The sequence below is a fragment of the Chironomus tepperi genome, unplaced genomic scaffold, assembly GCF_022539635.2.
Source record: "Chironomus tepperi strain 1889 unplaced genomic scaffold, CSIRO-AGI_Ctep_v1 contig_7, whole genome shotgun sequence".
In the NCBI taxonomy this organism is placed as follows: domain Eukaryota; kingdom Metazoa; phylum Arthropoda; class Insecta; order Diptera; family Chironomidae; genus Chironomus; species Chironomus tepperi.
The window spans coordinates 1,036,315-1,054,971 of record NW_027226129.1 but is presented as its reverse complement, the minus strand read 5'-3'; the positions used below and the strand labels follow the sequence as shown (position 1 = coordinate 1,054,971).

The 18,657-nt window shown below is 31.6% G+C and overlaps 2 protein-coding genes across 5 annotated transcripts in view; one reads left to right on the top strand and one right to left on the bottom strand.

Moving 5' to 3' along the window:
* Positions 1-18,657, bottom strand: part of Ca-alpha1D (Ca[2+]-channel protein alpha[[1]] subunit D) — a 104,505-nt gene that overhangs the window by 11,679 nt on the left and 74,169 nt on the right. For 3 of the 4 annotated variants that reach the window (XM_070652474.1, XM_070652461.1, XM_070652481.1), the window contains exons 15-19: positions 8,750-9,195; positions 5,740-6,328; positions 3,326-3,538; positions 3,177-3,266; positions 818-1,875 (exon numbers count right to left, since the gene is read on the bottom strand). In XM_070652474.1, coding sequence (XP_070508575.1) covers positions 818-1,875; positions 3,177-3,266; positions 3,326-3,538; positions 5,740-6,328; positions 8,750-9,195 — 2,396 coding nt within the window. Of the gene's footprint in view, positions 1-817; positions 1,876-3,176; positions 3,267-3,325; positions 3,539-5,739; positions 6,329-8,749; positions 9,196-11,613; positions 11,722-18,657 lie in introns of all 4 variants that reach the window. The other variant, XM_070652468.1, reaches the window with a different exon arrangement.
* On the top strand, positions 3,676-5,041 carry LOC139092875 (odorant-binding protein 47-like). Its single transcript, XM_070643468.1, has 3 exons — positions 3,676-3,793; positions 4,126-4,417; positions 4,766-5,041. The coding sequence occupies exons 1-3, from the start codon at positions 3,698-3,700 to the stop codon at positions 4,975-4,977; spliced, it is 600 nt and encodes a 199-aa protein (XP_070499569.1). The 5' UTR covers positions 3,676-3,697; the 3' UTR covers positions 4,978-5,041.

The window sequence follows — 18,657 nt, the reverse complement described above, 5'->3', positions numbered from 1 at the left end:
TCATTTTTTGGGAACCTAACCTCAATTTTTGTGAACATAACCTAACTTTTTGGGAGCTAACTTCACTTCTTTGAATTCTAATCTCACTTTTTGGAGCCTAACCTCATTTCTTAGAATTCTAACCTAACTTTTTGTGAACCTAACCTCACTTTTTGCGAAACTAACCTCACTTTTTGCGAACCTAACCTCACTTTTTGTGAACCTAACCTCACTTTTTGCGAACCTAACCTCACTTTTTGTGACACAACCTCATTTTTTGGAAGCTAACCTCACTTTTTGGAAGCTAACCTCACTTTTTGTGAATATAACCTCACTTTTTGAAGACCTAACCTCACTTGTTAGAATTCTAACCTCACTTTTTGTGAACCTAACCTCACTTTTTTGGAACTTAACCTCACTTTTTCGAACCTAACCTCATTGTTTGTGAACCTAACCTCACTTTTTGTGAACCTAACCTCACTTTTTGTGAATATAACCTCACTTTTTGTGAATATAACCTCACTTTTTGGAAGCTAACTTCACTTCTTAGAATTCTAACCTCACTTTTTGTGAACCTAACCTCACTTTTTGTGAACCTAACCTCACTTTTTGCGAACCTAACCTCACTTTTTGGGACATAACCTCACTTTTTGTGAACCTAACCTCACTTTTTGTGAATATAACCTCACTTTTTGGAAGCTAACTTCACTTCTTAGAATTTTAACCTCACTTTTCAGTATGCCGGACCCCCCAAAAACCCCACAAATCCCCAGTAACTCCTTCCATCCAAAAAAAAATAAACTATAAAAATTATCAAAAAATTTGTTCAAAAACTCACTCATTTTGTGTCTGCAACTGATTAACACCAGAATTCTGATTACCATTCAACAACAACGGTCTCAATGGTATATCATCATGTACATCCAATTGCTGTACACCACGTTGTTGCATGATACTTTTTGTTATATTATTTAATCCATCAGTCAACCTCTGTCCCGTATTATTCATCTTATTAAAGTCATTGCCAATTAAGTCACTTGATAAAGCAACAGTTGTTGATGTCATATTATGTGCTGCTGTTGTTGCTAAACTTATTGTATTATTATTAATTGCATTATTGTTGTTGTTGTTGTTGTTGTTGTTGTTGGCTGATTTAAGCATTCGATTCCTTGAAAATGGCTTCTGCTTCCTCATTGATGACCATACACTACCAAATAATGTATGATTCCTGCGATGCATTGGCTCTGGATTATCATCACTAAGCTCATCAAGATTACCAGATATAGCACGTTTAAGTTCCGGTCCAGCTTCATGTAATGTCCTTAAACCAGCTTGTAATGTGACTGTATTACAGTCATTTAAGTCACCATCACGACTTTCTTGTTCCTTACGTTTTTTAAATCGTCTAAAATAGTCTTGAATTAAGAATGTGGCATAGAACTTGCCAACAGTTACTTCATCATCATTGCCTGGTGGTGGAACGACTTGATCAAGTAATTTGGGACTGGTTCGCTTCCAAATTTGTTTAATTGTTGCACGCAATTCAGCATTGGCATCGTCAATATTACCCTCGGTTTTAATCTTTAAGGATGTACGGACGACAGCAAATAGGGTGGCATTAAACAGCACTGTACCGTCACTATTGAGTGGCATATTCATTGATACGAGACGTTTGCAGGCAACACGATGTGGACATAACTTGCCAAAACCAAGGGGTGGGGATATTTTACGAAGGAGTGTGACTACGTCGAGATGCTTGATACGACCTTTTGCATCGGGATCGTATTCGGACCATAGACGAATGAATTCGTCCAAGTGATGGGGACCGAGAATTGACCAATCGCGGGTTAGGTAGTCAAAGTTGTCCATGATGACTGCCACGAATAAGTTGATGATCTGCGAGGGGGATTAATTGATATGTGAAAAATTGAGGAAAATTTTTTTTGAGGAAAATCTTGGAAAATTTAAGGAAAATATTGAAAATTTGAGAAAATTTTGAGGAAAATTGTGCGAAAAATTGAGAAAAACTGTGGGAAATTTAAGGAAAATTTTGGAAAATTTGAAGTTTGTTGAGGAAAATTATGAAAATTTGAAAAAAATTATAGAAAATAATGGAAAATTTGAAGAAAATATGGAAAATTTTGAAGAAAATTTTGGAAAAATTGAGGAAAATTTTGGAAAATAAAGGAAAATTTAAAGAAAATTGTGGAAAATAATAGAAAATTTGAGGAAAATTGTGAAAAATTTGGAGGAAAAATTGTGGAAAACTGTGGAAAATTTTTAGGAAAATTTGAAAAAAACTGGGAAATTTGAAGAAAATATGGAAAATTTTGATGAATATTATGGGAAAATTGAGAAAATTGTGGAAAAATTTTTGGGGAAACTATGGAAAATTTGAGAAAAATATTGAAATTTTGAGGAAAATTGTGGAAAAATGTGGAAAATTTTTAGGACAATTTGAAAAATTTGACAATTGTGGAAAATATCGGAAAAATATGAAAACTTCGAGAAAATTGTGGGAAACTTGAATTAACTCAGGAAAACTAAAGAAAAATTTCGGAAAAATTATGGAAAACTCGAGAAAAATTATGAAAATTGTGATGAAAATTGAGGAAATTTTGAGGAAAATTAATGTATAATTAAGAAATTTTCAAATAAAAGGACAAATTGATAAATATGGAAAATATTTGTGGAAAATTGCAGAATCAAAATGGAAAAATTGGGGAAAATTAGGGAAAACCGAAGAAAAATTATGTAAATTTTAGGAAAAACTGTAAAAGTTTAATAAAAATTGTGGAAATTTTCAGCAAAAATGAAAATTATTATTGGTGAAAATTGTGAAAACTTAAGGAAAACTGTGAAAATTTAAAGGAAAATCGTGGAAATTTGGAGGAAAATCAAATGAAAATTGAGGAGATTGTGAGGAAAATTGAAATTTTTTTGAAATTAATTGATGAAAATTGGAAAATTGAGAAAAACTTGAAGAAAATTGTGGATATTTTAGGGAAAATCTTGGAAATTTTGGGGCAAATCAAATGAAAATTGAGGAAATTTTGAGGTTATATAAAAAAATTTCATATTTTTTTATCTAAAATTGTGGAAAATGAAGGAAAAACTGTGAAAAATTTAAGGAAAATCTTGAAAAACTGTGGAAAATGAAGGAAAAATCCCGGAAAATCCACCAAAAAACTACTCACCAAAAACGAGCAAAGGACATAAAATGAAATAAAATAAGGAAATGCAATGCTAGTTCCGCACGTCTTTCGCCTCGCATCCACCGGAAAAACCTGCAAAGTCACATAAAATAATTAAGCATCAATTTCCCGACCAACACATGTCAACTTACCCCCTTCAACGTCTGTCCCTCAAATGCCGAATCCGATGCCATATCACAATAAGCATCCGGTCGATTCGAGCAATCCAACATAATGTCCTGCCATGCCTCACCCGTTGCCGACCTAAACAGCACCAAAACAGCCTGCGGAAATGTCTGAAAATTATTATTACGTGTTATGGCTGATTCCTCGTCCGCATTATCCAGTGCAATTTTTCCAAACATCTATAAAGTAAGTGAAAAATATGTAATTAGTCATTGATATGTAATCGGATGTCATTAAATGGCTCGTTAGACACGCGACCTTGTCATTAATATATTCAATTTGTAGCTTAATATTTTTTAAGTCATTTAGTGACTGTACATTGTGTCGTTTGGTTGACAATGAATCGAATTTTAATTAAATTTTCAATTTTTTTTCGACTTTTTGTGATTTCGGACAGTCAACGACTGTGTTCGGATGGTCCACCGACTACTAAGGTAAGTATTGCCCAGTGCTGTCCAAACTGTGTGTCGCGGCACCAACAATCAACTCAAAAACCCAATTATCCGCATGTTATGTCCAAATTTAGTCAATGTTTCCACAATAGAGTCCCTTGGCACACAGTTTGGACAACCCTGAACAACATAACCTCAATCCCAACACCAGAACTACCCCAGTGCTGTCCAAACTGTGCACCGAGTCACCCAATACCCCATAAATCGTATGCCATACACGGTTCCTGTCATTATCCAATCAAAGAGTCCCTTGGCACACAGTTTGGGCAGCCCTGAACAACATAACCTCAAAATAATCTCAATTTCCCACCCAGGATGCCACCGATTGCTGTCTCACCCTGCCAAACATCATAGACACTCATCTTAATGACTCATGTATAACAAAATATTCACGAAATACACAACGACAACTTCAAGATCTTCAACCGGGTGAATCGCCAAAAGGTAATTGTGTCATGGAATGCATAGCTAATCAAACGAAAATTTATAAAGGACATGGATTCTTTGATGCAATAACATTAAAGCGTCTATTTATGAATGCGGTTAGTGGTAATCGTGAGTGGGGTGAAATTGCTGCAAAAGCTGTTGATTTGTGTGTAATGGAGAGTAAGTATATGAAAATGGGGGTTGGGGATAGTAGATTAGATTTTAGCCTGGACACATTCTAGCCGGGACACATTCTAGCCTGGACACATTTTAGCCCAGACACATTTTAGCCTGGACACTTTCCAGAGTAGACACTTTCCAGTCTGATTACTTTCCAGTCTGAACACCCTTCCAGTTCAGACACATTCTATTCTGGACACCCTTCCAGTTTAGATACCTTCCAGCCTAGACACCTTCCATGCCTTGCTAGTCATCAATTCCCAAACCCCCTTCAAGAAATGCGCCTTATCCACATTTCACCAATTACTTCCTAACTTGAAATTTAAATTTTATTTTAATCAATTCCAGCACGTGTCGTGTATCGAGACACAAAGCTCAACGCCCCACAATCGGTGCCGACATTTAGTGGTGAAATAATTTGTCATCCAATTTCGGGCTACATTTTTGGATGTCTTCAAACTGAGCTGTTTAGAAAATGTCCAAATATGACGGAATCAACAGAATGTGAAGCTTTACAGCAATATGCTAATGAGTGTCACATCGGTGTTAAATATTCTTAGAATTAATGGCAATTGTTTTTGTAGAATTTTTAAGGTTTTATGATAAATTAAATTTTAAATTTAAGTTGGCTTTGAGTTTTAGTTTTTATTTGACGATATTTGACTGAATTCGGATGAAAATTGACTAATTTTTACTCAAAATTGTCCGAATTCTGCTCAAAATTAACCAAATTCAGTTCAAAATATGTCCAAAATCTGCTACAAATAGTCTGAATCCTTCTCAAAATTTGTCCGAATTTGACCCAAAATTGTCCGAATTCGACTCAAAAATGATTCAAAATTTGGCCGAATTCTATTCAAAAATTAACCAAATTCTGCTAAAAATTCGACTCAAAATTTGTCCGAATTTGACCCAAAATTGTCCGAATTCGACTCAAAAATGATTCAAAATTTGGCCGAATTCTATTCAAAAATTAACCAAATTCTGCTAAAAATTCGACTCAAAATTTGTCCGAATTTGACCCAAAATTGTCCGAATTCAACTCAAAAATGATTCAAAATTTGGCCGAATTCTATTCAAAAATTAACCAAATTCTGCTAAAAATTCGACTCAAAATTGTCCGAATTTGACCCAAAATTGTCCGAATTTGACCCAAAATTGTCCGGATTCGACTCAAAAATGATTCAAAATTTGTCCGAATTTTGCTCAAAATTGACCAAAATTGTCAGACTTTGACCCAAAATTGTCCGAATTTCGACCCTAACCCAATTAAATCAGTTTCATACCCTTAATCAAAATCAAGTTAAAAAAGTTCAACTCACCTGCATTCCAATAACAGCATAAATAAAGAACAGCATAACAATCAACAACGCAACATATGGCAATGCCTGAAAAGACTTGATAAATGTCCACAATAATGTTCGTATGCCTTCACCTCTCGCCAATAACTTGACTAATCTCATAACACGAAATAGTCGAAAGAAATTGATTGATATGATGGAACCAGATGCAGCCTTAACAGTCCCAGCTGTTGCACCAGATGCAACAGCAGCTGCCGCAGCTGTCGTTGCTGCCGCATCCTTTGCCACAGCATTCATTGTATTTACTTCCGAATAAACAATATCAATAAATGATCCAAGTACAATTATAAAGTCAAAGACATTCCAGGCATCACCAAAATAATTTTTAAAACGAAATGCAGCTAATTTAAAGACAAATTCGAGTGCAAAAACAGCTGTGAATATCATATTAAGTACATCAAGTGCTTCCGTATATTCGCGTGGTTGTCGATAAAATTTCATTGCTAATGTTATTGTATTTATCATGATAAGGATGAATATAGCATATTCAAATGGCTGTGATGTAACGAACCACCATACTTTATATTGGATACGATGCTTTGGGATGTATCTGTGTATTGGTGAGAATGCAAATGGAAATGGAAAATAATATTGATAGATAAGTTCATTTGACTATAACGGAATTGCATATTTTTATTGGAATGTGATGTAATGGATATAAAATAAGTACAAAACTCCTCGTGTTAATTGATCGAGGGACTTAAGCGCATTTTTGTCCCGGTCTACGAAATAAGATCCAGTAGGATCCAGGTCACTTCCAGATCCACAAAACAAGATCCAGTAGGATCCAGGTCACTTCCAGACCCACAAAAAACAAGATTTAACGGATTTTTATAATTCAAACTTCATAACGGTCAAAAAAATTTCAAATATTGTTCAGTAAACACTGTAAAAACATCGAAAAAACATTGAAAAACACTGTAAAACAATGAAAAAACGTGTTTTTGTTGTTATGAAAATGATGCGTTGATTTGAAACTTTTAAATGCCCGGTGCCGCAACAACTTAATGGAACTGATCATTGAAAACCATCCCGAGCTCTCAACGACTTAAGGACCGACCGGACATTGTGTCTTATTGAGCTACCTTTTTGAAAAAAAAAATTCAAAAATGCGCTAAAAAGTTTATAGTTTGTTATTATTGTTGATGCTTATGCTTAATGGGGTGAGGATTAACAATCAAGAGGGGATTAACATTCAGACTGAGAGGAGGAGGAAGCATTGTTGTGCTTTTTGGAGATAATAATGGTCAAAAGGAAGTAGCATTGATCATTAATTGAGATTCAGATATCCTGATTGAGGATCACAAGACCTAAATGACGTCCAGAATCCCCGACTTAAATCCGGAAACACTGATTAGGGTTGAGAAGCCGTAATTAAAGTTCTCGAAACCCTGATCGTGGTCCAAAAAACCCGTTTGAGGTACAAAAGCCCCTGATTGAGGTCTACAATTACTGACTGAGGTTTGGTAACCCTAAATGAGATCCAGACACGCAGTCTGATGTCTTTACGCTCTGATTAAGACTCACTTGGATCCAGAATCTCTAATTAGGGTCGGAAACCTCTTATTGTGTCCCAGCAAGTCTGATTTAGGTCCAAAAACCAAAAATAAGAACCAGGAACAATAATTAGGGTCCAGAAAACTCTGACTGAGGTCCGAAAATTCTGAATAAGATCCAAAATCTCTAATTAAGGTTCAAAAGCCCTAATTGAGGTTCAGAAACCCAAATTAAGAACAAGAGGACTTAGTTAAGGTCCACAAATCATTCCTAAGATTCAAACCCCAACATACCAGTCATATCCCCAAATAGACTCTAACCATCAATAATTCATAACCTCAAAATTGAACATAACCTCAAATATTCAATCACTACACCACCCTGAACTATCAAAACTTTATCTGCATTATTCAGCTATGCTATAAAACTTTACATTATTATCCGTTATATTTCCTATGTCATTTTATCATGTCTGATGGTAGAGTCACCAAGAAATTGGGTGATAATGTGCTGCAAATGTTAAAGTTCTTCCTGTTTTTTGTGTGAATATTGAAAGTTATGCTGCATGTTGGCATGCTTCAGCACATTCTTTTTTATGTCAATAAGTGCTTAAAGGAACAATTTTGAAAAATTATTGATTTTTTTTTATGAGGTTATGTAATTTTATCTTAGTCTGGATCTCGATTCAGGACATGTCTGTTCCATTGGATGTGATTTTGTGTTAGTTGTTGGAATTATATCCAAAATTGTTAGGATTCTGAATTTAAAATGACAGTTAAAATTTGTATTTTAGAAAATTTTCAAAATTTGAATTTCAGAAAATTTTCAAAATTTGAATTTCAGATGACCGTTAAAATTTGAATTTAAGATGACCGTTAAAATTTGAATTTCAGAAGACCGTTGAAATTTAAATTTCAGATGACCGTTAACATTTGAATTTAAGATGACCGTTAAATTTTGAATTCAAGATGACCGTTAAAATTTGAATTTTAAATGACCGTTAAAATTTGAATTTAAGATGACCGTTAAATTTTGAATTTCAGATGATCGTTAAAATTTGAATTTTAAATGACCGTCAAAGTTTGAATTTGAAAAGACTGTTAAAATTTGAATTTCAGGTGACCGTTGAAATATTAATTTTAGATGACCATTAAATTTGAAACTCAAATGACCGTTCAAATTTGAATGTCAAAAAACCAGTAAAATTTGAATTTTAAAAACCCGTTAAATTTGAATTTTAGAAGACCGTTGAAATTTGAGTTTCAGAAAACCGTTAATGTTTAAATTTTAGAAGACCGTTAAAATTTAAATTCCAAATGACCTTTAAATTTTGAATTTCAGTAGACCGTTAAAATTTCAATTTCAGAAAAGTGTTTAAATTTGAATTTTAAAAGACCGTTAAAACTTAAATTTCAAATTACCGTTAAAATTCAAAATTCAAATGACCGTTAAAATGGAAGTCATCAGAACTTACCTCCGCACAGGTTTCGCCTTGAGCGCAAATTCAATACAGTTTCTCTGATTCTTGTCCAAATCACAATTCTTGTACTCCTGTTCACCCTCATTTTGAAATGTGACAATAACAAAACCGACGAATATGTTAACCATGAAGAATGCAATAATAATAATATATACAATATAGTAAGCAGCAACAATAGGTCTAAAATTGTGTATTGGTCCATAATTTTCAGCATTTGAGTCAATTGACACATATAGTAAGTTAGGCCATCCCTCAAATGTTGATACTGTAAATAATGTCAACATGGCTTTGGCAACGTCATCAAAATGGAAGCGATTATTGTCCCACACACGATCTCTAATCTCTGGACTCTCAGAGTCATCACCTGATATCACTAAATATGTCCCGTGACATTCCTCTTCCGTACGTTTTGAGCCATCCGTGCAACTGAAGAACTTTCCCTGTAATTTTGATGTATTTTGGGTCGTGGATGTGAAAAAAAAAGGAAAAATGAAAAGAAAATTTGATTAAATATTTCAGGATGTCAACGGTAAAAAGAAAATGTGAAGAAAAATTAAATAAAGTTTTTTTTTTTGGCATTAATTTGACACATGAAACTTCTACTTGTGTCTGTGTCTCACTTTTAGCGCACTTTTGTGGATATTTGAGGATTTGCTGTTTATTGGCTTAATTATGACTGAATGATCAGCTACATGGGATCCAGATTCGTGCTTTTGAAGTTGATAATTTAAACAGAAATTTGATTTAAAATTCAAAATTCAAAAAACCGTTAAAAATTTAAATTTCATAAACCGTTGAAAACATAAATTTTTGAAAACCGTTGAAATTTTTGAACTTTCGAAAAACGTTTCAAAATTTCCCATTTTGGAAATTGGACAAAATTTAAATTTTTGGAAAGCGTTACAAAATTTGAAATTTTTGAAAATTATTATGAAATTTGAAATTTTGAAAAACGTTAAAAAACGAAAAAATTTTAATTTATGAAAGTCCGTTAAAAATTTCAAAATTTAGAAATTAAACAAAATTTGAATTTTTGAAAAGCGTTACAAAATTTGAATTTTTGAAATCCGTTACAAATATTTGAATTTTTGAAAATCGTTACAAAATTTTTGAATTTTTGAAAATCGTTACAAAATTTTTGAATTTTTGAGAACCGTTAAAAAATTAGAATTTTTGAAAACTATTAAAAAATTTGAATTTTTGAAAACTATTAAAAAATTTGAATTTTTGAAAAACGTTAAAAAATTAAAAATATTGAGTCTTTTTTTAAAAATTTCTAAATTACAGCCAGCGATCAACATCCCCAAAAATGCGCTTTATACATCAACCCCCAATGCCTTTTAAACTTCTCAATCTATTTCAGATGAATGAATGAAATAAATGAAGATGAAGATGAGAAAATGCGGAACCAAAAGTAACAAATAAAAAAAAAAGGATATAAGATGAAAATGAATTTGATGCTGAGTATGTGGGTGGGAAAAAGTTCCAAGAACAGACAAAGAAAAAAGTGAGAAAATTGGAAGAAATCTATCAAAACGACGACAATAAGTTTGGAAGAAATGCTTTTTATCATCACCTGAATTATGTCAAATTTGAAAAGTTTTAAATTAAATCTTATGCCCGATCAGCACAGTGCCATAAAAATGGGTGAAAATCAGCAAATATGACGACTTGGCAGAGGCCTGTGCTGCTCGGGTTGGAGAATAATTTAATAAACTTGAGAGAATTTCCTGTAAATGACAGCAACAAGTTAACCGTAAGGAATTCAGGAATGAAATTGAAGTTTTTGTGAGCATTCAAGTGGATTTGTTATTGATATTAATGAACTAGTTCCAACAATAGAAATTTAATTTTTTTAAAATTGTTCAATTTAGTTGCAATAATTTATTTGTTTTTGACGATATTGTGGTGGAAGTCAAGTCGGTTAATCGATACAAAAGTTGGCATCAGGATGGCGTGGCTCTTGCATGGTGTTGAATGTTATTTGAATTTGGAAAGATATTCGGATAATCCGAACATGGCGTGATAGTGCCAGACTTAATCCGAATTTAGAATCTTGCCATATTCAATCCGACTGCTTAATTTAATGCTGCCATATTTGATCCGACTCTTGAATGATGTACGGATAATCCAAATCTGGCACAATGCTGCCATATTTAATCCGAATCTGGAATAACATTTCGAATGAAATCCGAATGTCAATCCGAATCTAATATTAGGATGCCAAATTTAATTTGAATTCAGTAATGATGTTCGGATTATCATAATCTGGCACGAATGAGCCAGATTTAGTCCGAATCTTGAATGGCATTTGGAAAATCCGAATCTGAAATACCAGATTTAATTCGATTTTGGACTGATCTTTGGATTACTCGAATCTGGCATATTATTAGGATAGTCCGAATCTAGCATGATGGTGCCAGATTTAATCCCAAATTAGAATGATATTCGGACAATCCTAATTTAGCAAGATGGAGTTGGTATTCGGATTATCCGAATCTGGCATGATAGTGCCAGATTTAATCCGAATATGACACGATGCAGCCATATTTAATCCGAATTCGAATAAATCAAACTTAACACCAAGCCAGATTTATGCCAAAACTGGTGCAAAATATCCGATCGACTATCCGACTTCAGCTATTCGGATTAAAGTTCAGAACGATTAAAAGTCGGTTAAATTTCATCAGAATTAATTGCAATGTTAGAAAAAATGTCAAAAAAGAAAAAATTGTCAAATTTGAGGTTAAAATTACTAATTTTTTTTGGGTAATAAAAATGAAAAAAACAAACAATAAATTTTGAAAATTATTAAATTTTTATTATTAATAAAAAGGAAAAAAAAGTTGAGCCATTACCTTAAACAGCTGCACTCCAATAACAGCAAACATAAATTGTAGCAGATAAGTGACCAGCATTATGTTGCCAATGGTTTTAATTGCCACAATCACACACTTCACTACATACTAGTGATTTTTTTTTATATTTTAATTTTTCAAATTTTTTGGTTTTTTTTTAATGATTTTTGGTGGTGAGGGGGTTTTTAGGGGTTGATGGGGGTACAAGGGGTTATCAAAAAAATTTTTTGGATAGGAAAAATAGGATAAAAAAAAGTTAAAAATTGTGATTTTATGTTGGTTTTTAATTCGTTTTGTGGTAGAAAGAAAAAAAAAAGAGAAAAAAATTATTTTTAGTAAAAAAACTTTTTGGTGGATTTTTTTAAAAAAAAATTTGTATTATTTCAAACTTTTAGGATTTTTTTTTTCTAATTACTTTTTTTAAAAAAAAGTTTTGATCAAAATTTGAAAGGGAAAAAAATTGAAAAAAAAAGTTTGCAAGGGATGGACACTCGTAATCTATTTTATATAGTTTTTTAATTGTAAATATAAATAAATAATTAAATAATAATTTGATATTTTTAAAAAATTGAATGAAATTGAAGAAATTCAACAAAAATTTTATTCTTCTAAAAATTAAAATAAATTTAAAAAAATAGAAAAATAAAAATTTAAAAAGATTTAAAAACATTAAAAGAATTAAATATTTTTTAAATTCATTAAATATTTTGAAATTTTTAAAGAAAAAAAAATTTTAAAAATGCAAAATTTAAAAATTTAAAAATTAAAAAAATTTAAAAGAATTAATTAATTTATATAAAAATTTAAAAATTTTGAAAATTTAATAATTTAAATATAAAAAATCAATTTTTTCGAAAAATTTAAATATTTTTAAAAGGTTTAAATCAAAAGTTAAAAAAAATATTTTATTAAAAAAAAGTAAAAAATTAATTTTAAATTTAAAACCAAAGAACTTAAAAAATTCAAAAAAAATAATAATTTTCAAAAGTTTTAAAAATTAAATATTGAAAAATTTAACAAATTTAAAAACTTATTAAAGTACAGAATTTTTAAAAAAAAATAAACAAATTTAAACGGCTCAAAAATTTAACAAATAAAATTTTTTTCATTTTTAAATCAAAAGCTTTAAATTAAACAAAATAAAATATTTTTTAATACCTACAATTTAAATTCTTTTTTTATCAAATTTTAATTTAAAAATTTTAAAATATTTCTCTTTCCCACGATTTTCTTTTCAATATTTTAACCTAATTTTAAAATTTAATTATCAAAACTATTTAAAAATTTTATATTTAAAAAAAGTAAATTTTTTTTTTAAAAAATTAAAATTTTTAAATTTTTTAATTTTAAATCAAAGAAAATTTAATTTTTTTAAAAAAAATTCTAAAAAATTTATAAATTATTAATTTTATTTAAATTGATACTAAATTGATATTTATCCCTAAACCCACCCTCAAGTGTCCATCCCTTTAGAAGAATATTCATAAAAAATTTCATTAATCTAAGAAAAAAAAAAGCAAAAATAAATTTTGAGAAAAAAAAAGTCAAGCAAAAGCTTAAAGCATACAAAAAATGTAAAAAAAAAAGTTTCTACCCAAAAATCGGAATTGAATTTTAAAACTTGATGCAATCAGTGAACACAAAAATGTAGTCAAAAAAATATGCAAATTTACACATCAAAAAAGAAGCAAGAAAAGTTGGCAGGATGCACATGACATGCAAGATAGTTGAGAACTAAAACCGATTATTGACATCAACAATCTTCCCAAGCAGCCAAGCAGCTACACATAAAATATTTATTTTACAGTTTAAGCATTGAAAGCTTCCAGCATCAACATTATTGCTTGCTTTTTTAGACACATTTGACGCTGTTCTGTAGACAAGAGACAATTATTGAGAATAGCAACGGAACATGCAATAATGTAAGTTTGATAGTTTCAAGCAAAGCTCAATGTCGAGTTATGTCAAGTCAACTTAACTTTTTTTGTGTCAACTTGACTTTTTTTTTCTTGTTAACTTGACTTTTTTTAGTGCCAATTTGAATTTCTTTTAGTGTCATTTTGATAGTTTTAGGTCAATTTGAGCTTTAAAATTGACATGTTTACTTTTAAGTCAACTTGATAGCTTTCTAGTCAACTTGATTGTTTTTAAGTCAACTTTATTGCTCTCATATTAACTTAACTGTTTTCAAATGATTGCCATTAAATCAAATTGATAGCATTGAAGTCAACTTGATGGTTGTCAAGTCAAATTGAGAGCTTAAAAGTCAACTTGAGAGCCTTGAAGTCAACTTGAAAGCTTTGAAGTCAACTTAAGAGCTTTGAAGTCAACTTGAGAGCTTTGTAGTCAACTTAAGAGCTTTAAAGTCAATTTAAGAGCTTTAAAGTCAACTTGAGAACTTAGAAGTCAACTTGAGAGATTTAGAGTCAACTTGAGAGCTTTGCAATCAACTTGAGAGCTTTAAAGTCAACTTGAGAGCCTTAAAGTCAATTTAAGAGCTTTAAAGTCAACTTGAGAACTTAGAAGTCAAGTTGAGAGCTTTGAAGTCAACTTGAGAGATTTAAAGTCAATCTGAGAGTTTTGAAGTCAACTTGAGAGCTTTAAAGTCAACTTAAAAGCTTTCAAGTCAACTTGATTGTATTGATTTTGTTTCGAGTTTATTCGATATGGAAGCCAACTTGGTTCAAATTTGACTCAAAATCTGTCAGTCAGATGAGTTGCCCTACAACAATGTATACAAGTCCGCAACAGTCAAGTAAATACAAACTCAAGTGAACTCAAAATTGAACAAAAATCGCCAAAATTGCTATTAAACTTGAAGAACAAACCTCTGAAAAAATCAATCAAATTCAGTAATTCAATATAAAGTTTGTCATGTGCTTGAAACACCTTCTGACTTTTCCGAGCATGACAATAATTCAAGAAAATTTTATCAACTTTACTTTTGTTTCGAAACAAAAAACACAAAATTGAACTCATTCATTCAGCTTTTTGTCGTATAAAGTTGAAACAGATGTCAATGCACAACTTTTCCCATCATTCAAAAATTACTTCCGCACCCACACACACTCACATTTACACATATACACACTCACATACGTGTTATATACTTTTGATTACGATTTTTTTGGGGTTAGACTTCATGTTCATGGTCGTTTGATTTTGTATTGTAGGGTTTTTAATTTAGGGACTGAATTGACTGAGATTTTGTGCACACTAACACATACAGACAGTCACACAGACACACACAGACACATTGTCACACACGGACCCACAGTCACACACAGGCACACAGACACACACTAACACACATACACACAGTCACACAGACACACAGACACACAGACACACAGACACACAGACACCCAGACACACAGACACACAGACACACAGACACACAGACACAGACACACAGTCATACACAGACACACAGTCACACAGACACACAGACACACAGTCACACAGAGACACACAGAGACACACAGAGACACATAGTCACATAGACCTAGACCTAGACCTAGACCCAAACCTAGACCCATTGATTTTGACCCCTCTAATCCTTTCCTCGCTTAGTCCATTACTCAGTTGAAACTAAATCAAACATATACATGAAAATGTTGCAAATTTTTGTCACAAAAGCCTCAAAATCAAAGAGCTTCTGAATAGGAATATTGACCATAACCTCACTTGACCCCCCATCCCACTACTTATCACCAGTTCCTCCCCTACCTCTGCGACTACATCCCACCCCAAAAAAGTTCATTTATTGAGCACACAAAGTAATTTTCCTTCCTACATCATTTTCATTTTCAGTTATTTTTTTTTTGTGTTTGTGTCCATTCCGCACATCAAACAGCAACAAAATGAGCTTTGGGAGCTTTTTTGTTTTGTTCATCGGTCGTTGGGACACAAAAAAAAAATGTAAATAAAAATTTTCGAAATGGGAATTTCGTGACAATTTTTACTTATATTGTGTGCTGTACTTGCACACTTTGCTGTATGTTGTGGCTGAGTTGGATATGGTTTGGGCTATTTTTGAAAAGTGACAGGTAAGCATGTACAGGTACAAGATATGTGGTAGACGATTTTAATTAAAGTGGCTTTGTTAGAGCTGTTTGTAGACTATTTTTGGGGATTCATTGTTGATTGTTGTAGTTTTGCTTAGTTTGCTGGTTGTGTTGATCAGTTTGGGGAATGTGAAGCTTCTTTGATGATGCTTGATGTTGACTTTATTGCTGGCTTTTTACAGCTTTGTTGTGATTATGGTTAGTAGGAGTTTTGATCATGTTTTTTGTTGAATTTTGGATCAATCTGTCAATTTTGGTCAATCAAGTTGACTGAAAAACAATCAAGTTGACTGAAAAAGCAATCAAGTTGACTGAAAAAGCAATCAAGTTGACTGAAAAATCAATCAAGTTGACTGAAAAATCGATAAAGTTGACTAAAATTAAACAATCAAGTTGACTGAAATAAAACAATCAAGTTGAATGAAAAAGCAATCAAGTTGATTGAAAAAAACAATCAAAATGACTGAAAAATGATCAAGTTGATTGAAAAAAACAATCAAGTTGACTGAACATCGATCAAGTTGACTGAAAAATCAATCAAGTTGACTGAAAAATTAATCAAGTTGACTTGAAAAACACTCAAGTTGACAAACAAACATTCAAGTTGACTGAAATATCAATAAAATTGGCTAAAAACAATCAAGTTGACTTGAAAAATCAATCAAGTTGACTGAGATAATAATCAAGTTGACTGAAAAAAAATCAAGTTGTATAAAAATACAATCAAGTTGACTGAAAAATCAATCAAATTGTATAAATATACAATCAAGTTTACTGAAAAAACAATCAACTTAACTGAAAAAAGAATCAAGTTAAATGAAAAACAATCAAGTTGACTACAAAAACAATCAAGTTGACTAAAAAATCGATCAAGTTGACTGAAAAACAATCAAGTTGACTGAAAAAAACAATCAAGTTGACTGAAAAACAATCAAGTTGACTGAAAAAAACAATCAAGTTGACTGATAAAAACAATCAAGTTGACTACAAAAACAATCAAGTTGACTAAAAAATCGATCAAGTTGACTGAAAAACAATCAAGTTGACTGAAAAAAGAATCAAGTTGAGTGAAAAACAATCAATTTGATTGAAAAAACGATCAAGTTGACTGAAAAATTAATCAAGTTGACTGAAAAAACAATCAAGTTGACTTGAAAAACAGTCAAGTTGACTGAAATAATGATCAACTTGACTGAAAAACCTTTCAAAATATTCCCATCCAACAACAGCTGCATCCAGCAGTCACAATTCAAAACCAAACTCTTTTCAAATTTTCCGCATCATTTTTTTGCATTTTTGCATCCTTTTTGTTCTGTCAATTTCACACCACATTTTTCATTTTCCATTACTCTTGCTTGTCTTACAGTCAACTAGCTTTTTTTACAGAAAAGCTATGCATTGTCGTGCTGACATACAGACAGACACACACACATAGGTGCTGCATACACATACATACATACATACATACACATACATACATACATACATACATACATACATACATACATACATACATACATACATACATACATACATACATACATACATACATACATACATACATACATACATACATACATACATACATACATACATACATACATACATACATACATACATACATACATACATACATACATACATACATACATACATACATACATACATACATACATACATACATACATACATACATACATACATACATACATACATACATACATACATACATACATACATACATACATACATACATACATACATACATACATACATACATACATACATACATACATACATACATACATACATACATACATACATACATACATACATACATACATACATACATACATACATACATACATACATACATACATACATACATACATACATACATACATACATACATACATACATACATACATACATACATACATACATACATACATACATACATACATACATACATACATACATACATACATACATACACACACACACACAAAATCCCCCTCAAACAATAGAAAAAAAGAGTTTAAAATGAGAATTTTTTTTTTTTTTTATAATAATTGAAGCCTTAAATGTGTAGAATCACAAATGTCATGAACATGAAAAGGATTTTTGTGCTGCTGAATAATTGCTAAAGAACCGCAAAAACAATAAAAGGATTTTAGATTCATTTCTTGATTCATGCTTTATCGTCGACACAAAAAGCAAATGGAACTCCTCCTCATGGACTTAAAAATAACTTGAGTTGCTTTTTATTGTCTTAATGCAAGTGATGGGCAACTTTTGGGTGTTTGGATCAGAGTTGGCAGGACTTTTGGAGTTGGAACATCCAGACAAGAATATCACAAGAATCGATCCAAAATCCGGCACCGAGTCATGATTGGTCAAATCAGAGTGTGGCTGTCTCAAAAACAACCGTTAATTTCTCTTTCAAAATTTAAATTTTTTTTGACCGTTACTTTTAATTTTCTTTGTAACGTAAATTTTTATTTTAAAATAAGTTAAGTTTGAAATGTTCGAATTTTTCGACAGTCAAATGTCGTATTCTATCCTATTCTATCCAATTCTGTCGTATCCAAATAAGCAAGACCATCCTTGGCTATCCTACCTACCCTGACATCGACCTAACCTCAAAATACCCAACATAAAGTGGGACAGGGTGACCTAGGACAACTAGTACAGAGCTTAACGTACCCTAACTTCCCCAGTAGGATAGTGCAGACTAGGGTACATCCAGCTTGTCAAGAAACCAACCCCCCAAGATTGAGGTTATGTTGACTAATTCATCCTAAATCTCAGTCAAAATCAATTTTGATGCATTTTATGGACTAAAAAATATTTAATTTGACCAACTTAGTTACACCAATATTCTAACCTCAATCGGCAATTGCAGTTCCACCCCAAAAGCTATAAACATCATTTTCTATAAAAAAAAGAACATAAAATAACTATCAGGAACAATAAA